The 18,932-nt window shown below is 43.9% G+C and overlaps 1 protein-coding gene across 2 annotated transcripts in view; it reads left to right on the top strand.

Annotated features, from left to right (window-relative positions):
- The window catches only part of LOC127586327 (calpain-9-like), a 47,896-nt gene extending 45,640 nt beyond the window's left edge, over window positions 1-2,256 (top strand). For both annotated transcript variants that reach the window (XM_052044174.1, XM_052044175.1), the window contains one exon: window positions 928-2,256. In XM_052044174.1, the coding sequence (XP_051900134.1) occupies window positions 928-954 (27 nt within the window). In that variant the 3' untranslated portion in view covers window positions 955-2,256. The remainder of the gene's footprint in view (window positions 1-927) is intronic.
- Window positions 2,257-18,932: the final 16,676 nt, after the last annotated feature.

The following is an 18,932-nucleotide window of genomic DNA, read 5'->3' as shown; positions in this document are numbered from 1 at the left end:
CCCAAAGACATGCTGGTAGGTTAACTGGCTGCTGTAAATTTCCCCAAGTGTAGGTGGGTGGGAAAATCTCGAAGGGGAGTTGATGGGGGCATGTGGGAAACGGAGGAAGCTGCAGGGGTGCAGGGAGATAAGAGGGGGAATGGGACCAATGGGATTGCTCCCCTGGGAGCTGGCATGGGCCTGGTGGATCAAATGGCCATTCCATGTGGAAATAAGTAAATGCACGGGTTCATTTCCTCACCATGTGTGGGGCTGAGGTTTCATTTTCAGCTCTGCCTGCCCTGACCCCCACGTCTGATCCGTCTCATTAGAACATAGAACAGTACAGCACAGTACAGGCCCTTCGGCCCACAATGTTGTGCCGACATTGCTCCCCTGTTCATCTCCAGCCCGGCCCACTTGCTCCAGTGTCGTCAGGTCTGGCTGCAGTTAGATTGACAACTGACCAGTTTTACACCATGTGACCAAACCTTGAGAAATGCCTTGCGATGTTTTTACTCTATTAAAGGCATTGTGTAAAAATTTAATGTGATGTTGCTGTTCCTTTGTTAGTTGGGCGTAGAAACTCCTGTGGCATTCTGTTGAAGAGAGCGGGAGTTCACTAGTGTCCCAGTCAATGCATTGGTGTTTGCAGGAGCTTGCTTTGCAGAAATGGTTGCCATGTTTCCAACATGACAACAGTTGTCTAAACACTTCATTGTATGTTAAACACTGAAGGATGATCTGAGAGTGACTTGAATGTTGCTTGAGAAATCCTTGCATTTTTTTGTATCTTCACCCTTTGATGAGGTAAATACAATGAACATTCCTGCCAGATGCGGTCACTGTGTGTGAATTTACAGTGAGTTACTGTGTCCTAATCTGTAATAACTACAATGTCATTTGGTTTTCCTTAAATATAACCTCTCTCTTTCTTCCCCCTGATAGTGGCTGCAGATGACCATGTATAGCTAGGATCCTGTGGACCTTTCACTCCTTCAACCAGAAGAGCTCCTGCAACAGATGCTCCGGACAGAGCAGACCTTCACAAACCTTGGCTGTAGCAATGACAAGGTGCCTGCAGTGTAATCGTGGTCACATATCAGACCCTCAGGGATACTGCAGCCACGCTGAGCCAGTTCCAGCTGCTTTATTTTCCTTTTTCTTTTCCTGTATTTCTGTCCACTTTTTCTTGCAACTTTTAAAACTTAAGGCCTTGTGTCAGAACTGTCTCACTTCTGTTCTCTGAACCTCAGTGAGTATCAGCCTTTCCCCGAAGGCAGGAGGTGTGAGCTCACACATTTGGGTACAGTAGTTTAGTGGTTATGTTACTGGACTAATGGGATCTAGTAGAGGACAGGGGAATTTAAATTCAGTTCAGTTAATTATCTTTTAAAAAATCACTGTCAGTAATGGTGACTATGAAACCACCAGATTATCATAAAAACCCATGATTAAGGACAGAAATCTGCTGTCTTTAATTGGTGAGTCCGGACCCACAGAGCTGACTAACACTTTAAAGAGTCTTTGAAATGATTCACTATACCACTGAGTCACACCAAGCTGCTGTAAGCAACTCAGGAAGGCAGCTGACCTCCTCTCCCCAGAGTAATTAGGGGTGGGCAGTACAAGCAATCCTGCATCTCACAATGACTTAAAAATACACAAGATCCACAAAACAAAGGGAGCGGTGACTGTTCAGGATGCTATTTTCCAGAGCCGTTCTTTCTCTGAGACACTAAAGTCAAAGTCGAGTTTGTCATACGAGCAAGTCCGTGTGTGCACAGGTGCAATGAAAAACTTACTTGCAGCAGCATCACGGGCACAGAGCATCGGATAAGCAGCATTCACAAGAAAAACATAAACATAAATTATATACAACAGAATAAATTATTTACATTAAACTGAGATTCCATCTGCCCTTCTCAGCTGTATTGCCCACGTCACCATTATAACAGGGGTGCTGGCTCAACCCCCAGCACTGAAGCAGATTATCTGTTTTTGCTGCTGTTTGTGGGAGCTTGCTGTGTGCAAACTGGCTGATGCACTTTCTACACTCTAACCCTTGGCAATATTTCAAAATGAGTTCACTGGTTGTAAAGTATTTTGGGACACAAGGAACAATAGATTTGTATTTCTTTCTCAATCCTCTCTCTACAGATGTAACTGTATATTCAGAGAAATAGTGAGATATTTGCAATTATTTGCATTAATATTTTTGAATGCTGTTCTTTAACATACTGTAATTGCACCAAAGAATCCAATTAAAAACCTTAACAGTGAACAAAATCAGACTAATTTGTATTTTCAAATGTCTCCAGTCTTTTTAAAAACATTAATTAAAATGTTGGCACAACATTGTGGGCCAAAGGGCCTGTACTGTGCTGTAATGTTCTATGTTCTTAATTCTCAGGATTGGGTGTTGCAGACAAGGCTGGTATTACACTGTGAAGGCAGTGTTGATGTTTCTTCAGGTATGCTCCCAGTATTCACAAGGGTTGAAGAGTTAGGGTGTACGTGATAGACTGAATGGCCTTCTTTGTAATTCCGTGATTTCAAGAGCAGGTTCTGAAAGTAGTCTGAATCCGGGATCAATGTTGGCAGTCTGACCGTGGAGTCGCGAGGACTTTGAGTCATAGAAGAGGTTGGTATTGGTGTCAGTGCAGCACTGATGGAACGCTGCATCGCTGGCGGTCCTGTCTTACAGATGAAACATGAAGTAAAGGCACTGAAGGTCTCACAGATGGATGCAAAAGATCCAGTGGCACCTATGAAAGAGGTGTAAGACTATTCTCCCACTGTCCTATCTGATATATATCCTTAATCAACATCACTTAACAAAACCTAAACAATATGCTGGAGGAGCTCGGCAGGGGAGGAAAGGAATTGTTGACATGAGTCGAAACCCTGCATCAGTCCTGATGCTGCTCGACTTATTGAGTTCTTCCAGCAGATTGTGTGTTGCTCCAGATTCCAGCATCGGCCGTCTCCTGTGTCTTCACTTAACAATATATCTGATTTAAAATGGAAAATGCTGGAACCACTCAGCAGATCAGGCAGATTCTGTGGAGAAAGAAACAAAGTTAGTTTAAGGCCGCTGGAACTGCCAGTTCGACCTGAAACATTAAACCTGTCTCTCTCTCTGTCTCCACAGATGCTGCCAGACCTGCTGAGTGTTTCCAGCATTTTCTGTTTTTACATCAGACCTCCAGCATCTGCAGTTCGTTTCACTTTCAAAATAATTGATCGTTTCCCTCATTGCTTTTTGGGAGAACTTGCTACGTACAAAGTAACTGCTCCAACTCATTTCATTATAACATGTGACCATACTTTAAAAATGACATAATGCGTTGTCCATTATTTGTCCTTCTAAAGAAACCTTTGCCTACAGCAATCAACATAACAACCTTTCCAACAGTCTCCATATATAGTTCCCCCTTGACTACATTAAGCTTTATCACTTCATACATCAGCCAAAGGTCATACTTTCCACTATTACCAATTATATTGAAAAAAATGTCATCAGTGACCTATGATTTCAAAGTGCTCTGCCAGATTAGGGAGGTTTTCCAGTGGAACTGTGAATAAAATACACACAGTTCAAGCTGACAATTTTGGTTGAAACATTAAACTGAACCAGAACCAGTCTTGGACACTACAAAAGATTCTGGAGTCCTTTGGAAGAGGCACATGCCATCTCATTTCCCCACAACCGGAAACACATGATCTGGTCATCCATTCACCCGTGGTTTATGGGATTTGATCATGTGAAATTTCATTTCAATACTACAAACATGAAAAATGCTTTATTAATCCATTTTACTGTGTGAAGCAGTGGTTTGATCCACAGTAGGTGCTGAGTTAGATGAATTCATAGAGCATTGTGTCCCTGTACTAAAGAGAATCAATAGCAATTGGTTAGATACCTCATGGCAAATCAATTCAGTGATGCACCTGATCAATGTGTGAAATCACTAGGAGAAAATTAAGCTCACACATGCAAAAACTTAAATTCAAGCTTATTGTCAGAGGCATACATACACAGGATATAAATGTCATGAAAGTTAGCTCTGCAGCAGCAGCACAGTACATTACTAACATGGCAAACATAAGTTAACATAAACTTAAATGAACATAAATAACATATAACCTACAATGCAGGAAAACCAAATTAAGCCTAAAATGCACCTAATTTTGCCTTTGTAACAGAATCCTGGTCCCAGTATTAAGTACCTTGTCCATTATACGATGAAAACAAAACATGCCATGGTCGCAGGTCTGCAAATTCACCCACACTGTTAGCCAATGTCACCAGTGAGGTGGCCGAAGTAAAGACTACTTGCAGAGATAAGAGGAAAATTCTCACCTACGGAACAAAATCATGGAAAAAAGAATTGCATAAATGTGGTGGGTCAAATGGCCTCATTCTGTGTGTAAGAATATACCCTGTGCTCCATGAAACCTGGGTCCTTGCTGAAGCAACTGAGTTGGGTCCCCATTCTCATTTGTTGAGTATTGACCTTTCCAGACTTACAGCAGTGGTAGGGAAGTTGGAGGAGATTCTAGGGGAGAGAATTTATGTTCCCTTGGAAAGGTAAGGACTGGGAGGAGTCAGTGCAGGGGAGATTATGTATTACAAATCTGATTGAGTTTTTGAGGAGGTAACGAAGAAAGTTGATAAAGGCAGGGTGATAAACATAGTTTACGTGGACTTTAGTAAGGGCTTTGACCAGGTCCCGCATGGTAGGCTGGTCCAGAAGATTAAAGCACAAGGAATCCAAGCCATGTTGGCAAGATGGATCCAAGATTGCCTTGGTGATAGGAAGCAGAGGGTAGCGGTGGCTGGGTGTTTTTCTGACCAGAAATCTGCAACAAGTGGTGTACCACAGGGATTGGTGCTGGGATCTTTGTTGTTTGTAATATATATAAAAATGATTTGGATGAGAATGTAGATGATACGATTAGTAAGTTTGTGGATGACACGAGAATTGGTGGAGTCGCAGATAGTAAAGGATAAGAAATCAGTGGGATGTAGATAAGCTGGGAAGTTGGGTGGAGCAGTGGCAGATGGAATTTAATCCAGATAAGTATGAGGTAATGCACTTTGAGAGATCAAATTATGATATGACGTATCGAGTAAATGGCAGGGACTTTAGGAACATTGATGTACAAGAGAGACCTTGTGTGCATTGTCATAGTTCCCTTAAAGTGGCAACACAGGTGGAATGGGTGGTAATGAAAAGGGCATTTGCTATGTTTGCCTTTGATAGACTGAGGTATTGAGTATAAGAGTTGGGATGTCATGTTGCAGATGTACAAAATATTAATTAGACTGCACTGAGAGTATTGTGTACAGTTCTGGCTGCTGCTCTGCAGGAAGGATGTGATAGCAATAGAGACAGTGCAGAATAGATTCACCAGGATTTTGCCTGGAATGTAGGGCTGTAGTTATCAGGAGGGATTGGATAGGCTGGGTTTATTTTCACCGGAACGCAGGAGGCAGAGGGGCGAACTATGAGGCGTGCAGATAGGATAGGTAGTCAGAGTCTGTTTCCCAGGGCAGGGGAGTCTAGAACTAGAGGGCACAGGTTTAAGTGAGAGAAGAGAAATTTGAAGTAGATCTGAAGTGTAAGTTTTTTCACGCTGAGGGTGATGAATGTCTGAAATGAGCTGCAGGAGGAAGTGGTAGAGGCAGATTCAATTACAACATTTAAAAGGCATTTGGACGGGTACTTGGATAGGAAGTGAGTGGAGTAGTAAGGGATTAGTGTAGCAATGCACCGTGATCGGTGTGGGTGAGGTGGACTGTAAGGGCCCATTTCTGTGTTATCTGATGCTACGATTCGAAGTTTGCATGCCTCACTGTGAACCGAATTTGTCTGAGAAGCACTTCATGACAGAATAGCTGACTAATAGTTACAACTATGCTCACACATGGAGATAAAAGACTGGGTGCCTGAGAACTGTAGAGCTGTGCAGAACAGAAAATGGGAACATTGAGATATGGAAGGGGAAGATAAATAGCAGCGTTTGGAAAGCTACAATAGTTGTGCAATAAACATTTCTATAGTGCCTTTTATAATGTTGTCATGTCAGGAAGCATTTCACAACTAAAGAAGTACATTTGGTGTGTTGTAAGGTTGAAAAAATATTCAGCAAGTCTCACAAACAGCAATGCTATAATGATAAGATCATCTGTTTTTTTGTTATGTTGGTTGAGAGATAAATACTGGCCAGGGTACGAAGGGAGATCTCTCCCATTCTTTGATATAACTACACCGGAGAGGGCAGACAAGGCCTCAGTTTAACACACAAAAAAACAGAAAATGCTGGAAACACTCACGGTCAGGCCGCATCTATGGGAAGAGAAACAGAGTTAACTTTTCAGGTCAGTGACCCTTCAGCAGAACTCAGTTTTACTTCTCATCTGAAAAACTGTGTCTCAGACAGCACCACACTCCCTCAGCACTGCACGAGCAGTGCAAGATTGCCTTGTCTTTCAGACTAGTGAAGGTCTTGAATACAGAGCCCTCTAGCTCAGAGGCAGATGTGCTAACCCACTGACCCATGGCTGACACTGACCCCATTATAACAAAACTGCCACGCAACAATTCTGGTCATAGACCAGCAAACTTAAGAGCATAAATTCAAATCCTAATATTACACTGCAAAAATAAATTTAATAAAGCCAGCAACAAGCTTGCATTTACATAGCACCTTAACCTTGATAAAATGCTCTAGAATGCTTCTGTAGGAAGTTACCTTACACAAATTGCTGCTGAGCCACATAGGGAGATATTAAGATAGAGGAATCAAAGGGGTATATTTTCTTACATAAGGAGGAGGGCTGGGAGATCTGGGGAGTGAAGGAATTCCAAATCCTCTGAAGAAGCTACTGGGTGGTATTAAAACCACAGCAGGTTCAGTGAAATCCTTCAAGGAAACAGACCTGGCTCTTCTGCACAGCCTGGTCCTCCACGTGACTCTAACTCCACTCTGCAGTCTGAGTTTAATGTCCTCTGATTTGGCCTACTAAGCCACTCAGTTGTAAAAGAATAAAAACAATATCGGCACAAAGCAAGAAGTGCCTCTGCTCCCTCAGGGGAACCAACAACCAGAACTCAGAGTGGGATCGCCAGCTTCGTCTGCACCTCAAGGACAAATTAAAATTTTAAAAATGCTCTGAATTCTTTTCACAGTTTATTTCAGTTTGAAAAAAAAACTGTATGGAGGCTCTCAGTGAAATTGCCATCCCCTAATACTTGTTTACATCTCTCTGTACAATCTATAGCAGCTGAGGCTTTTCTCTTTGGAGAGAAGGAGGACGAGAGGTGACTTGATAGAGGTGCACAAGACGATAAGAGGCATAGATCGAGTGGACAGTCAGAGACTATTTCCCAGGGTGACACATTTCCCATAACATAGCAGAGGTGTCTAAAACTAGAGGACATAGGTTTAGGATAAGGGGTAAGAGATTTAAAGGGGATCTGAGGAAGAACTTTTTCACCCAGAGGGTGGTTGGAAGCTGGAACGCACTGCCTGAGGGGGTGGTGGAGGTCGAGACTCTCACAACACTTAAGAAGTATCTAGACCAGCACTTAAATTGCCAAGGCATTGAAGGCTGTAGACCAAGTGCTGGTAAATGGGGTTAGTAAAGACGGGTACTTAATGGACAGAGTGGGCTGGAGGGCCTGTTTCTGTGCTGCATGATTCTATGACTCTAATTGGGAAGTGCCAGCGTATCTTTTATATCCATCTGAGAAGGAGGTTTAATGCCTTGACTGAAAGGTGGCACTGACAACTTGGTACTCATTCAAATGTATCAGTGTAGACTGTCATGCTCATGTCTCTGAGTGGGTCTTTTAACTTAGGAGCAAGTGTTATGCACAGAGTCACTGTTAACGCTGTAAATTATTGCATTCAGGATCAAATTCCTGAGGAATTCTGGATTTAGCCAACCTGACACCACTAAAAAATTCCAAACTAAATCCTTCCCAACATTCTTCAGCATTTTCCTTGCTTAAGAAGGCACTTGGACAAAGATGTCTGGAAAATACAACCAATACTTACACATTACTGGTGTGTAATTTGCAATTGGTTCCAGCTTGTACACATATTCTGTGTTAATGGAGCCTTAAAATAGCACGGGCCAGAATTTGTTATGCTAAATGTTTGACTTAGTAACTATTGCAAAATTTGTGCTATTGAGAGCAACACTAATGAGCTCCTAAACACTGATGCTGAGATCTTACTCCCTACCACAAAAGTTACTGATCGCTGGCGTTCCATCTTGATAAATTGAACTGTGCATTAGAAAGTTTACAGCAAGAATAATGTGGTTTATAAATTTGATCACACAGTCCTGTTCACTCCAGCCCCAAGCAATTGCCAATGCACTTAGCAGTAAATGAAATGTGAGAATGACCATTTTTAGGGTGTTTTGCATTACCTTGGAGACTCGCCGGGCACGTACCAATGTGAGTCCTGCTTATCTTCATACGCAGTGTTGGTTTGGAGCCCTATAAAGCTTTTATCCTCTGGGGCTCACCAGTGTACCCAACCACAGCCCAATCACTTGTTGATTCACCCCCTCCCCATCTACCATTACATATAAGGATATGGTGCAAGAGTGAATGAGGATGATTGGATAGTTCTTTTAAAGAGACAGTACACCTACAATGGGCTGAAGGGCCTCCTATGCATTGCTGCATCTACCCTCACATTAACACAATCAAATGCTCCTTGGAACTCGAAGCTACTGATATTGTCACCCAATGGGACCAATGAGATGCATTAGCAGCTCTGACGAGTATTGCTGCCCACTAGGACTAAAAGAGGCTTGAATGATGCATGGCATGCTAAGCAGGCTGGTAGACTGACATGCTATGATCCCTTTTGCCCATCCATGCCATGTTTGCCTTGCTTCTCAGTTCTGGCACAACCACTCTTTAGGCTTTGGTCTCTGTCGTTTAAACACAGACCATGAGTTGCTTCTTTTGTCTGCTGTACCTGTGCATTCCAGCAGAAGTCATGATGACTGGATTTTTATATCTGAGGTCCAGGGCTTCTTCTACTCCACTTGCCAGGTATCACAGGTCCTGCCAGAGTCACAGGTCCAGGGATGTTTGCAAAGGCTCATTTGGTAGCTACGTCTTCTCTGTGTCAGAAGGTTGTGGGTTCAAAGTCCCACCCCAGTGAACTGAGCACAAATCCAGGATATTAGAAACTCAGCAGGTCAGGCAGCATCTGTGGAGGGAAATAGACAGTCAATGTTTCAGGTCGAGACTCTTCATCTGGACTAGTGAGTTCAGGATGATATTTCTGTGCAATACAATAGACTGCTACCCTGATTCAGGTGGTGTCTTTCAGGTGAGATTTTCAACTGTGGCCGTACCTGTTCACTCAGAATGATGTGAACTATCCCATGGGACTATCCTGGTGAAGTAGGATAATTACCTCTGATGTCTTGGCCAATACTGATCTCTCAACCAACAGCATTAGAGCAGATCATCTGATTGGAATCACATTACTGTGTGTGAGAAACTGCCTGTCCACAAATTAATTGCATATTTTTTGCCTTACTCTGAGGCTACATATCAAAGAACCTCATGGGTTGTGAGACATTATGGATCCTAACATATATTTAAAAAACTCTTCTCTTCTTCAGATAACCAGGACAATGTGGGTGGCTTCCAGGTGTAGCCCCACTGAATCTGAAAAATCAGTGGAATGAATTCATTGAAGTGGGGCTCCAAGGTTTGAGCTTTGTTTGGTGCAGTACACATCCTCACTGGGTGAACTCACACCAAGGGCAGGTTCTGTAACCTGTTCTCTTAATGAGCAAGGCTACAAACTGGGGACAAAGTCTCTGTCAAGCCAAGTCGAGTTTATTGTCATCTGCACAAGTTTGGTGAGGTATAGGTGCAATTAAAATCTTACTTGCAGCAGCATCACAGGCACGTAGGTACAGACAACACACAGAATATAAATTATACATAAATAATACAAGACAGTGAAGAGAGAGAAAAAAAAAGACTGTGCAGAAACAAGACATTAGTGCAAAACAAAAGACACAGGGACAACTCCATGTGAGGTGGTCCATAGAGTTTCATTGCTGAGGTAGGGTTAGGGTTGTGCAGGTTGATTCAAGAACCTGGTGGGTGTATGAAAGTACCCCTCTCCCACTACCCTTTTATTCTGGCTTCTGCCCTCTTTCTTTCCAGTCCTAATGCAGGGTCGCAGCCCGAAACGTCGACTGTTCATTTCCCTCCATAGATGCTGCCTGACCTGCTGAGTTCCTCCAGCATTTTGTTTGTGTGTTGCTCCATTCCAGCATCTGCAGTCTTCCTTGTGTCTACAAGAAGCTTATGGTTGCTCTGTGAAAGTGGGAGGTCGGGTAGGCATGGATGTTTCCATCATTCGCCAGGTAAATCACATGTACCTTTCAATTACATGCTCTATAATCATTCCTGGGAATCCATCATCCATATAGAAGGGATTTCAGCCTTTAATCTTGTTTAGTTTTGCCCCATGCCTGTGTGCTTCTGGCTGCATCAGCCTCCCCTAGCCACAGATGTCTGGTAAACTCCTCAAGTCGCTGTCAGTCAATGTGTTCCCATGTCTCTCTCTCTCTCTCTCTCTCTCTCTCTCTGTATTCCCCTGCCACTGGTAGCTTTTCTTTTGTTCTATGCTTGTGTGAAGTGCTTTGTGTTTTTGACAGTGCTTAAATAAGTTGCATGCTTGTCTCTGAGTCAGAAGATTGTGAGTTCAAGTTTCATTCCTGAATCCCAGGGTGACACATCAGTGCAGTAGCAGGGGAAGGGTGCACTGTTTGAATTGTCATCTTGCAGATAAGATGTTACATCGAGACCTCAGTCGCCTTGCTCTCAGCTGGACAAGGCACTATTTTGAAGACAAGCAGGGTAGTTCTCCTCAGTGTCTTGGCCAAAATGTATCCTTCAATCAACATTTCTAAAAGAAAACAGGATATCTGGTCATTATCACATTCCTGTTGTTTTGGAGCTTGGCTGCTGCATTCCCCACATTCCAACATGACTGCAAGGGATGTGAAAAGCACTACAGAAATGCATGCCTTCATTTTTTTCTTTCTTGTTTACAAATTCTTTTCAACTTTTCATCCCACTCTGTCTCCTCCTGTAATACATTTACATTCCCAATCCCAACCTCCCAGTCTGGTTTATTGCACAACATGGATTCACCATGTTCCTTCTCTGTTTACATCCCTCCCTTGACCACTCTGCCTTCTGTAAAAAGCCTCTTAAGAACCTACCTCTGGTTCCTCCTTCTTTCCTGCCTCCTTTTTCCCCACTTCCTTTTTCCTCTTGCATATTACAAATTGCTCTTCCACGTGAGGGTTGCTGTATAGATGCAACCTGTGATGGATTAACCATGCCCATATGTCCATTGTTCTTTACTGTGTTATGCTGTGGGAAGTGCCAAAGTAACTTGAAAACCAACAAAATCTCCATTAAACCCTTCTAATCTACCAGAGCTGGAAGCCAGTCCAGAATGGATTTGGAATTAGAGAAACAAAGGACTGCAGATGCTGGAATTTGGATGAAAAACACGATGATGCTGGAGGAACTCAGCAGGCCAGGCAGCATCCGTGGAGAAAAGCAGGCGGTCAACGTTTTCGGTCAGGACCCTTCTTCAGGACTGAAGATAGGAAAAGGGGGAGCCCAATATATATAGGGAAAAGCAGAGCAGTGATAGGTGGACAAAAGAGGGGAGGTGGGGTGGGCACAGGGTGGTGATAGGTAGATGCAGGTAAGAGATAGTGACAGGCAGGTGCGGGGGTGGAGAGCAGATCCACTGGGGGATGGGTGAAAGGTAAGAAGAGGGAAAAAAAGAGCTTAGAAAGGGAAGAAGAGAAGAAGCATGGGGGGGGGGGGGGTGGGGGTGGGGGTGGGGGGGGGGGGGGGGGGGGTGGTGGTGGTGGTGGATTACCTAAAGTGGAGAATTCAGTATTTGTGTCGTTAGCTGCAAGGTTCCAAGATGGAAAATGAGGTGCTGTTCCTCCAGTTTGTGCTTGGAATTCTCCTGGCAGTGGAGGAGGCCGAGGACTGACATATAAGTGACGGGGTGGGGGGGGGGGGGTGGTGGTGAGTTGAAGTGAGTAAGCAATGGGGAGATGCAGATCGCAGTTACGGACAAGCGCAGTCTGCGTTTGGTCTCACCAATGTACAGGAGGCCACACTTGGAGCACCGAATGCAGCAGATGATATTAAGGGAGGTGCAGGTGGATCTCTGTCTCACCTGAAAGGACTGTTTGGGTCCCTGGATGGAGGTGATGGAGGTGTGTAGGGGCAGGTGTTGCATTGCAACCTATGGTGGGGGCAGTAGAAGTGTCCTGGGGTGGGAGCAGGATGGGTGTGGGGGGGGGAGTGAACGAGGGAGTCGCAGAGAGAGTGGTCCCTGTGAAGGCAGAAAGTGGTGGGGAGGGGAACATACTTGGTGGTTGGGTCCCATTGGAGATGGCAAAGTGGTGGAGAATGATATGTTGGATACGTAGGCTGGTGGGATGAAATGTAAGGACAAGGAGGACCCTATTCCTGTTGGGTCTGGGAGGGGTGGGGGTGAGAGCAGAGGTGCAGGAAATGGCAGAGATGTGGGTGCGAGCTCTCTCGACCACAGTTGGGGGGGGAGCCCCAGTTAGAAAAGAAGTTGGACATCTCAGATGTCCTGGAGTGGAAACCCTCATCATAGGAGCAGGTGCGGTGGAGGCGAAGAAATTGAGAAAAAGAGATAGCATCCTTGCAAGAGGGGGTGGGAGGAGCTGTAATCGAGGTAGCTGTGGGTGTCAGTGGGTTCGTAGAAGATGTCATTTGATAAGGACTCTCCTGAGATGGAGACGGAAAGACCAAGGAAAGAGAGAAGGTCAGAGATGGAATTGGAATTGGTTTATTATTGTCACGTACCGAGGTACAGTGAAAAACTTGTCTTGCATACCATTCATACAGATTAATTCATTACACGGTGCATTGAGGTAGTACAAGGTAAAATACAGATGCAGAATAAAGTGTCACAGCTACAGAGAAAGTGCAGTGCAGGTAGACAATAAGGTGCAAGATCATAACAAGGTAGGTTGTGAGGTCAAGAGTCCATCTTATTGTACTAGAATAAGAATAATCAATAGTCTTATAACAGCAGGATAGAAGCTGTCCTTGAACGTGGTGGTACGTGCTTTCAGGCTTTTGTATCTTCTGCCTGATGGGAGAGGGAGAAGAGAGATGGGTGGGGTCTTCGATTATGCTGGATGCTTTACTGAGGCAGCAAGCAGTATAGACAGAATCCATGGAGGGGAGACTGGTTTCCATGATGTGCTGAGTTGTGTCCACAACTCTCTGCAGTTTCTTGCAGTCATGGGCTGAGCAGTTGCCATACCAAGCCATGATGTGTCCAGATAGGATGCTTTCTATGGTTCATTGATAAAAATTGGTGAGCTTTCTTGGCCATGGCGTCTACATGGTTGGAACAGGAACTTGAAGCTCTCAACTCTCTTGACCTCAGCACCATTGATGTCGACAGGAGCATGGGCACCACTCCCCTTCCTGAAGTCAATGACCAGCTCTTTGTTTTGCTGACTGGTGAAGGGCCTCAGCTCGAAACATTGACCCCAGTCCAGATGAAGGGTCTCGACCTGAAATGTCCCCTTCCCTCCATAGATGCTGCCTGACCACCTGAGTTCCTCCAGTGCTCTGTGTGTTGTTTCTAATCTACCAGTTGTAAACTTCTCCCACTCTTGGTGTTATAACGCTATATATCTGATCCAGCCAATCTGGGAAACAAAAGGAACTAACAAAGAGAGTTTGAAAACATAGCTAATATCTACACTTACAAGTAATGTCTAGCAAATGTAGCAAATTGATATCTACGCTTTGTAAATAGGAAATATCAGTACCTTGCAACCTTTGAGTTGAAAAGACAGCAATAAAGCAAAGTCCTCACTTAAGATCAATAATTAAATTTAGAGATGATTTCCTGTCCACTTGTTACTCTTTTCTTTCCACCTTATTGTTATATAAACAGCTGTTTGATTTTCCCATCTGCTGCAGAGTTGCACTTGCTGACCTTTACATCTTATTATAGAAGGTGGTAGTTTGGTGTGACAGCTTCCGAGTTGGTAGCACTTCCTGGTGCGTTGTGTCAGGAAGGCTAGCAGTATTGTCAAGGATGCCTGCCATCCTGGCCATTCCCTTTTCTCTTTTCTGTCTTCTAGGAGAAGATACAGGAGCTTGAAGGCCCAGATGACCAGACCTAAGAACAGCTTCTTCCGACAGCTATCAGACTTCTGATCCAATCATCTCCTTCACATATCCTTCCTGGTAGTGCTGCCATGTTCTCAAACCCTTAATTCTGCATCTTCCGATATTGTCACTTTAACATTTCTTTTTGCACTACCTCAATTTGCACTGCTGTGCACCATTCTGTTCTTTTTGCACTTATTGCTGTGTTTATTGTTGTATTTATTACTATCATGTGCACTGTTTACTCTGTGTGCTCCATGTGAGCAAGGAATTTCCTTGCACCCTGGTGTATATGACAATGATCTAATCTGAATCTGAATCTTAGGCTTCCAGGTTATGGATTCAATTTCTAATCCATGATTTGAGCTGACCTCCTAGGGACTGGCAGTTCACTGCAGTACTGAAGGAGCGTGACACCACTAAATGTGCATTTTTACAAGTGAGACATTGAACCAAGGTTTCTGTAGCTTTTCCAGATGGCTACAAAACATCTCATGGCATTGTTTGAAAGAAAGTTCACTATGCTTTCCTGCAAATACTTTTCCCTAAATGCCAGTCATTACCTCATTGAGGAACCTTTCTGTGTCCAATTTGGCAGCCAATGAATGAAACTGAAGTTACTTCAATGTGTTATCTGTGGCTCAGTTGAATGTACTTTAGTGTATGAGTCAAAAAGTGAAAGATTCAGGTCACATTCCATTAACCTGAGCAAATAAAACCTACCCCACCCCATTGTTGCATTGTTGGAACCTGCCCTACCCTGTGGTTCAGAGGAGAAGAGTGCTGCATTGATGGACCGTGCCCTGTGCCATTGTTCATTATAGAGAGAGTGTAGGAGCTTACCCAACCCATGGTTCACTGTTGAAGGTTTTGCCTTTTGGATGAGATGTTAAACTCAGACCCTGTCTGTTCTCACCACAGATCCCTGGCACTGATTCAAAGAGCAGTTTTAATATTCCAGAATTCTGTGCCAAAATTTATCCCTCACTCAAGAGTCCCAACACAGATGATCTGGTGATATTGCTATTTTTTTTGGGAACATGTTGAATTGGCTGCTGTGTTTCCTACATTACAAGTGACTACACTTCAGGAGGACTTAATTGGCTGTAAAGCATTTTGGCATATTAAGATATTAGTCACATGTACATTGAAACACACAGTGAAATGCATCTTTGCGTAGAGTGTTCTGGGGGTAGCCTGCAAGTGTCGCCATGCTTCCGACACCAACATAGCATGCCCACAACTTCCTAATCCGTACGTCTTTGGAATGTGGGAGGAAACCAGAGCACCCAGAGGAAACCCACGCAGACACGGGGAGAACGTATAAACTCCTTACAGACAGCGGCCGGAATTGAACCTGGGTCGCTGGCCCTGTAATAGTGTCATGCTAACCGCTACACTACTGTGCCTGCCCTAATCTTGAAAAGTGCTGTAGGAATGTGGGCATTTTGTATCCTAGGAGGGAATTGCTCAGCTTCAAGCCTTTGGAATATCCTGAAGAGATTGATGGCGATATATAAATGTAGTTTCTGTTCAAGATGTTTCCAGAATCCATAAATCAATGGCTTCTAGCATCAGGTCCCATGTGCTCATATAACAGGAGCCTTTATTTCAAGGATGGCTGAAATACTTCAGCCTGTTTTTCTTTATTTCAAAAATAAACTTTATTCATAATAAAAAATACACAAACAAATAATCAGTGCAAAATTTTTTACATTCATGGTCAATACATTCAGTAGTGTTAACTTATCTTTTTAAACCATGTGTCCCCCCTGGGGTGATACACCATTTCAGCTTCCCCACCTGACTCAGCTCCCTCATGTGCAGTGGCGGAAGGAGGCCAGACTGTGGTCATTCCCCATGGAGCCTTTGCATTGGTTGCACTGAGCTTCAATACTTCAGCCTGTTTCAGCAGTCACACCTGCCTTCTCGATTATGGAACAAAGGCAGTGTCAGAGGCAAGTCCCTGCCAAACCTGTGCAACAAACCTTAAACCCACTGAGAAGTTCCGGCGTTCTACCTTTCTTAACAGTAAAGTAATAAAGTACTTTTGTTTCAAAGTCTCTGAATATCTGGTTTCACTTTGTTCATCAATACTTATTATTTGTGGAAAACTTTGTTCACCTTGATTTACGGGGTCCTTTGATATATGACCATACACAATTGAAGAGCAGTAAAAAAACAGCTGGTACATCAAGCCTACCCCACCCTGTTGTGACCTGAACAACGTGGCTGAACACTTCTTCCTCTCTGCTCCATCTTAAGAAAGGCAAAAGGTACTTAAGGGCACCTCGATAAAGGGCTTTCCCTGATGTTTATTGAAGGGGTTTGTTGCTGGCAAAGTCCAGCATTTATTGCCCATCCCTAATTGTTCTTGAGAAGGTGTTCGTGAGCTTCCTTCATTAACTGCTGCAGTTCTTCTAGTGAAGGTGTTTCTAGTCAAGATGGAGTGCATCTTGGAGGGGAACCTGCAGAAACCGCTGTGCCTGTTGTACTTGTCCATCTTAGTGGTAGAGGTTACAGATTTGGGAGACAGATGGCAATGAGGAGGCATACAGGAGTGAGGTAGATCAGCTGGTTGAGTGGTGTCGTAGCAACCTCACACTCAACATCAGCAAGAACAAGGAACTGATTTTGGACTTCAGGAAGAAGAACACACACCAGTCCTCACTGAGGGGTTAGTGGAGGAAAGGGTGAGTAGCTTTAAGTTCCTGGACGTCAACGTCTCAGAGGATCTGGGTCCAACACATCGATGCAATCACGAAGAAGGCATGCCAGCGGCTCTACTTTGACAGCAGTTTGAGGAGATTTAGTACATTACCAAAGACTCTTGCAAATTTCTATAGATGTACGGTGGAGAGCATTCTGACTAGTTGTATGAAGACTCCAATGCACAGGATCGCAAGAGGCTGCAAAGGGTTGTAGACTCAGCCATCTCCATCATGGGCACACCCCTCCCCACCATCGAGGACATTTTTAAGAGGCAGTGCCTCAAGAAGGCGGCATCCATCACTAAGGACCATCACCATGCGGGACATGCCCTCTTATTACTACCATTAGGGAGGAGGTACAGGAGCCTGAAGACCCACACTCAACGATTCAGGAACAGCTTCTTCCCTTCCACCATCAGATCTCTGAACAGTCCATGAACCCATGAACATTACTTCGTTATTCCTTTTTTTTGCACTATTTATTTATTTTGTAATTTCTAGTCATTTTTATGTCTTTGCATTGTAGTGCTGCCACAAAGCAACAAATTTCAGGTCATATAAATCAGTGATAATAAACTTGATTCTGATACACTGTTGGTGTGGCCTTACTGACACTGCTGAGCCAGTCACTTTATTTCCTTTTAGAAATTACTCCAATCTTCTATTATTAATGTCCAAGTGGCCATTCTTCAGACTGATGCCAGAGTTTATTCAGCCCAAGTGAATCTGGGACCAGCATATTCAGAAGTGTGAACCCTGACTGATTTTAATCTTGATCTACTGAAGGGGAGATTGAGGTCCTGACTTAGGTCGCCTGACCTACCTGAGACTGGGAATTGAAACTGCATCTTTCGAGACATGGGGAACATCAGACCATCAGCCAAATGTGCTTTTTGAAAGAGGGGTGTGGACAGGAATTCAGGTTTGTCTGCTTTCAGAGAGATATGCATGTGTCCTTAATATTATGGGCAGGGTGTGTGGCCTTACATTATACATATTCTCATGGTTGATTATTAGGGGCAGCTATACCCCGCTTCTCTCCCTGCACATGCCCCTATTTTGATGAATGGAATACATACTGTGGTTTGGAGAGTACTGCTTCAGCTACTGAGAAGGCCCCTGGCAATGGCTTTCCCTGAGGTGGGTAACAGGAAGACCACTCTGTAGGTACCACAGTTGGATGTCTCCTTTCCTGAAGATGATCACGATTACAGCATCTTCAAGGCCCCCTGAAGCGTCCTCATTACCCCTGATGCCATTAGGTCAAACAGATTAAGAGGGCAGGCATGGTAGTGTAGTGGTTAGAGTAACGCTTTACAGTGCCAGCGACCCAGGTTCAATTCCGGCTGCTGTCTGTAAGGAGTTTGTATGTTCTCCCTGCGTCTGCGTGGGTTTCCTCCAGGTGCTCCAGTTTCCTCCCACATTCCAAAAAAATGTACAGGTTAGGAAGTTGTGGACATGCTATGTTGGCGCTGGAAACGTGGCAACACTTGCGGGCTGCCCCCAGAACACTCTACGCAAAAAGATGCATTTCACTGTGTGTTTCAATGTACATGTGACTAATAAAGATATCTTATAATGTTAAAGAGTATATTGAAAGGAAAAAGAGAAAGAGATATAGACAAAGGTTTAAAAGGGTAGTTCCTGAGCTTAAGGCTCTACTGTGGTTGACGATGGAAGGGCTATGCTGGGGTCATTGTTGGAGTGAAGAATACTGTATCCCAGGATTCAGTTCTCAATCTTCCAATGAAAGAACCCTACTGAATGTTGTTTCAGTTTGTGCATTTCATACCATGAGCTGGGAAGAGTGGCTCTTTTAATACATTCTTGAATCATCCTGCATGATGAGGTATTTCTGACAACGCCTGCAAAGAAAACAGCAGCAGAGAAACTCGCTGCTGATTACCACTCTATTTACGAGTTTCACCAGTGGAATTTTTTCTGAGACTTATACAGGAAACTATGTAGGGGTCTC

Source organism: Pristis pectinata, chromosome 35 (assembly GCF_009764475.1).
Source record: "Pristis pectinata isolate sPriPec2 chromosome 35, sPriPec2.1.pri, whole genome shotgun sequence".
NCBI classification, from domain to species: domain Eukaryota; kingdom Metazoa; phylum Chordata; class Chondrichthyes; order Rhinopristiformes; family Pristidae; genus Pristis; species Pristis pectinata.
The sequence above is the reverse complement of the archived record's forward strand: the minus strand, read 5'-3'. Positions and strand labels throughout refer to the sequence as shown.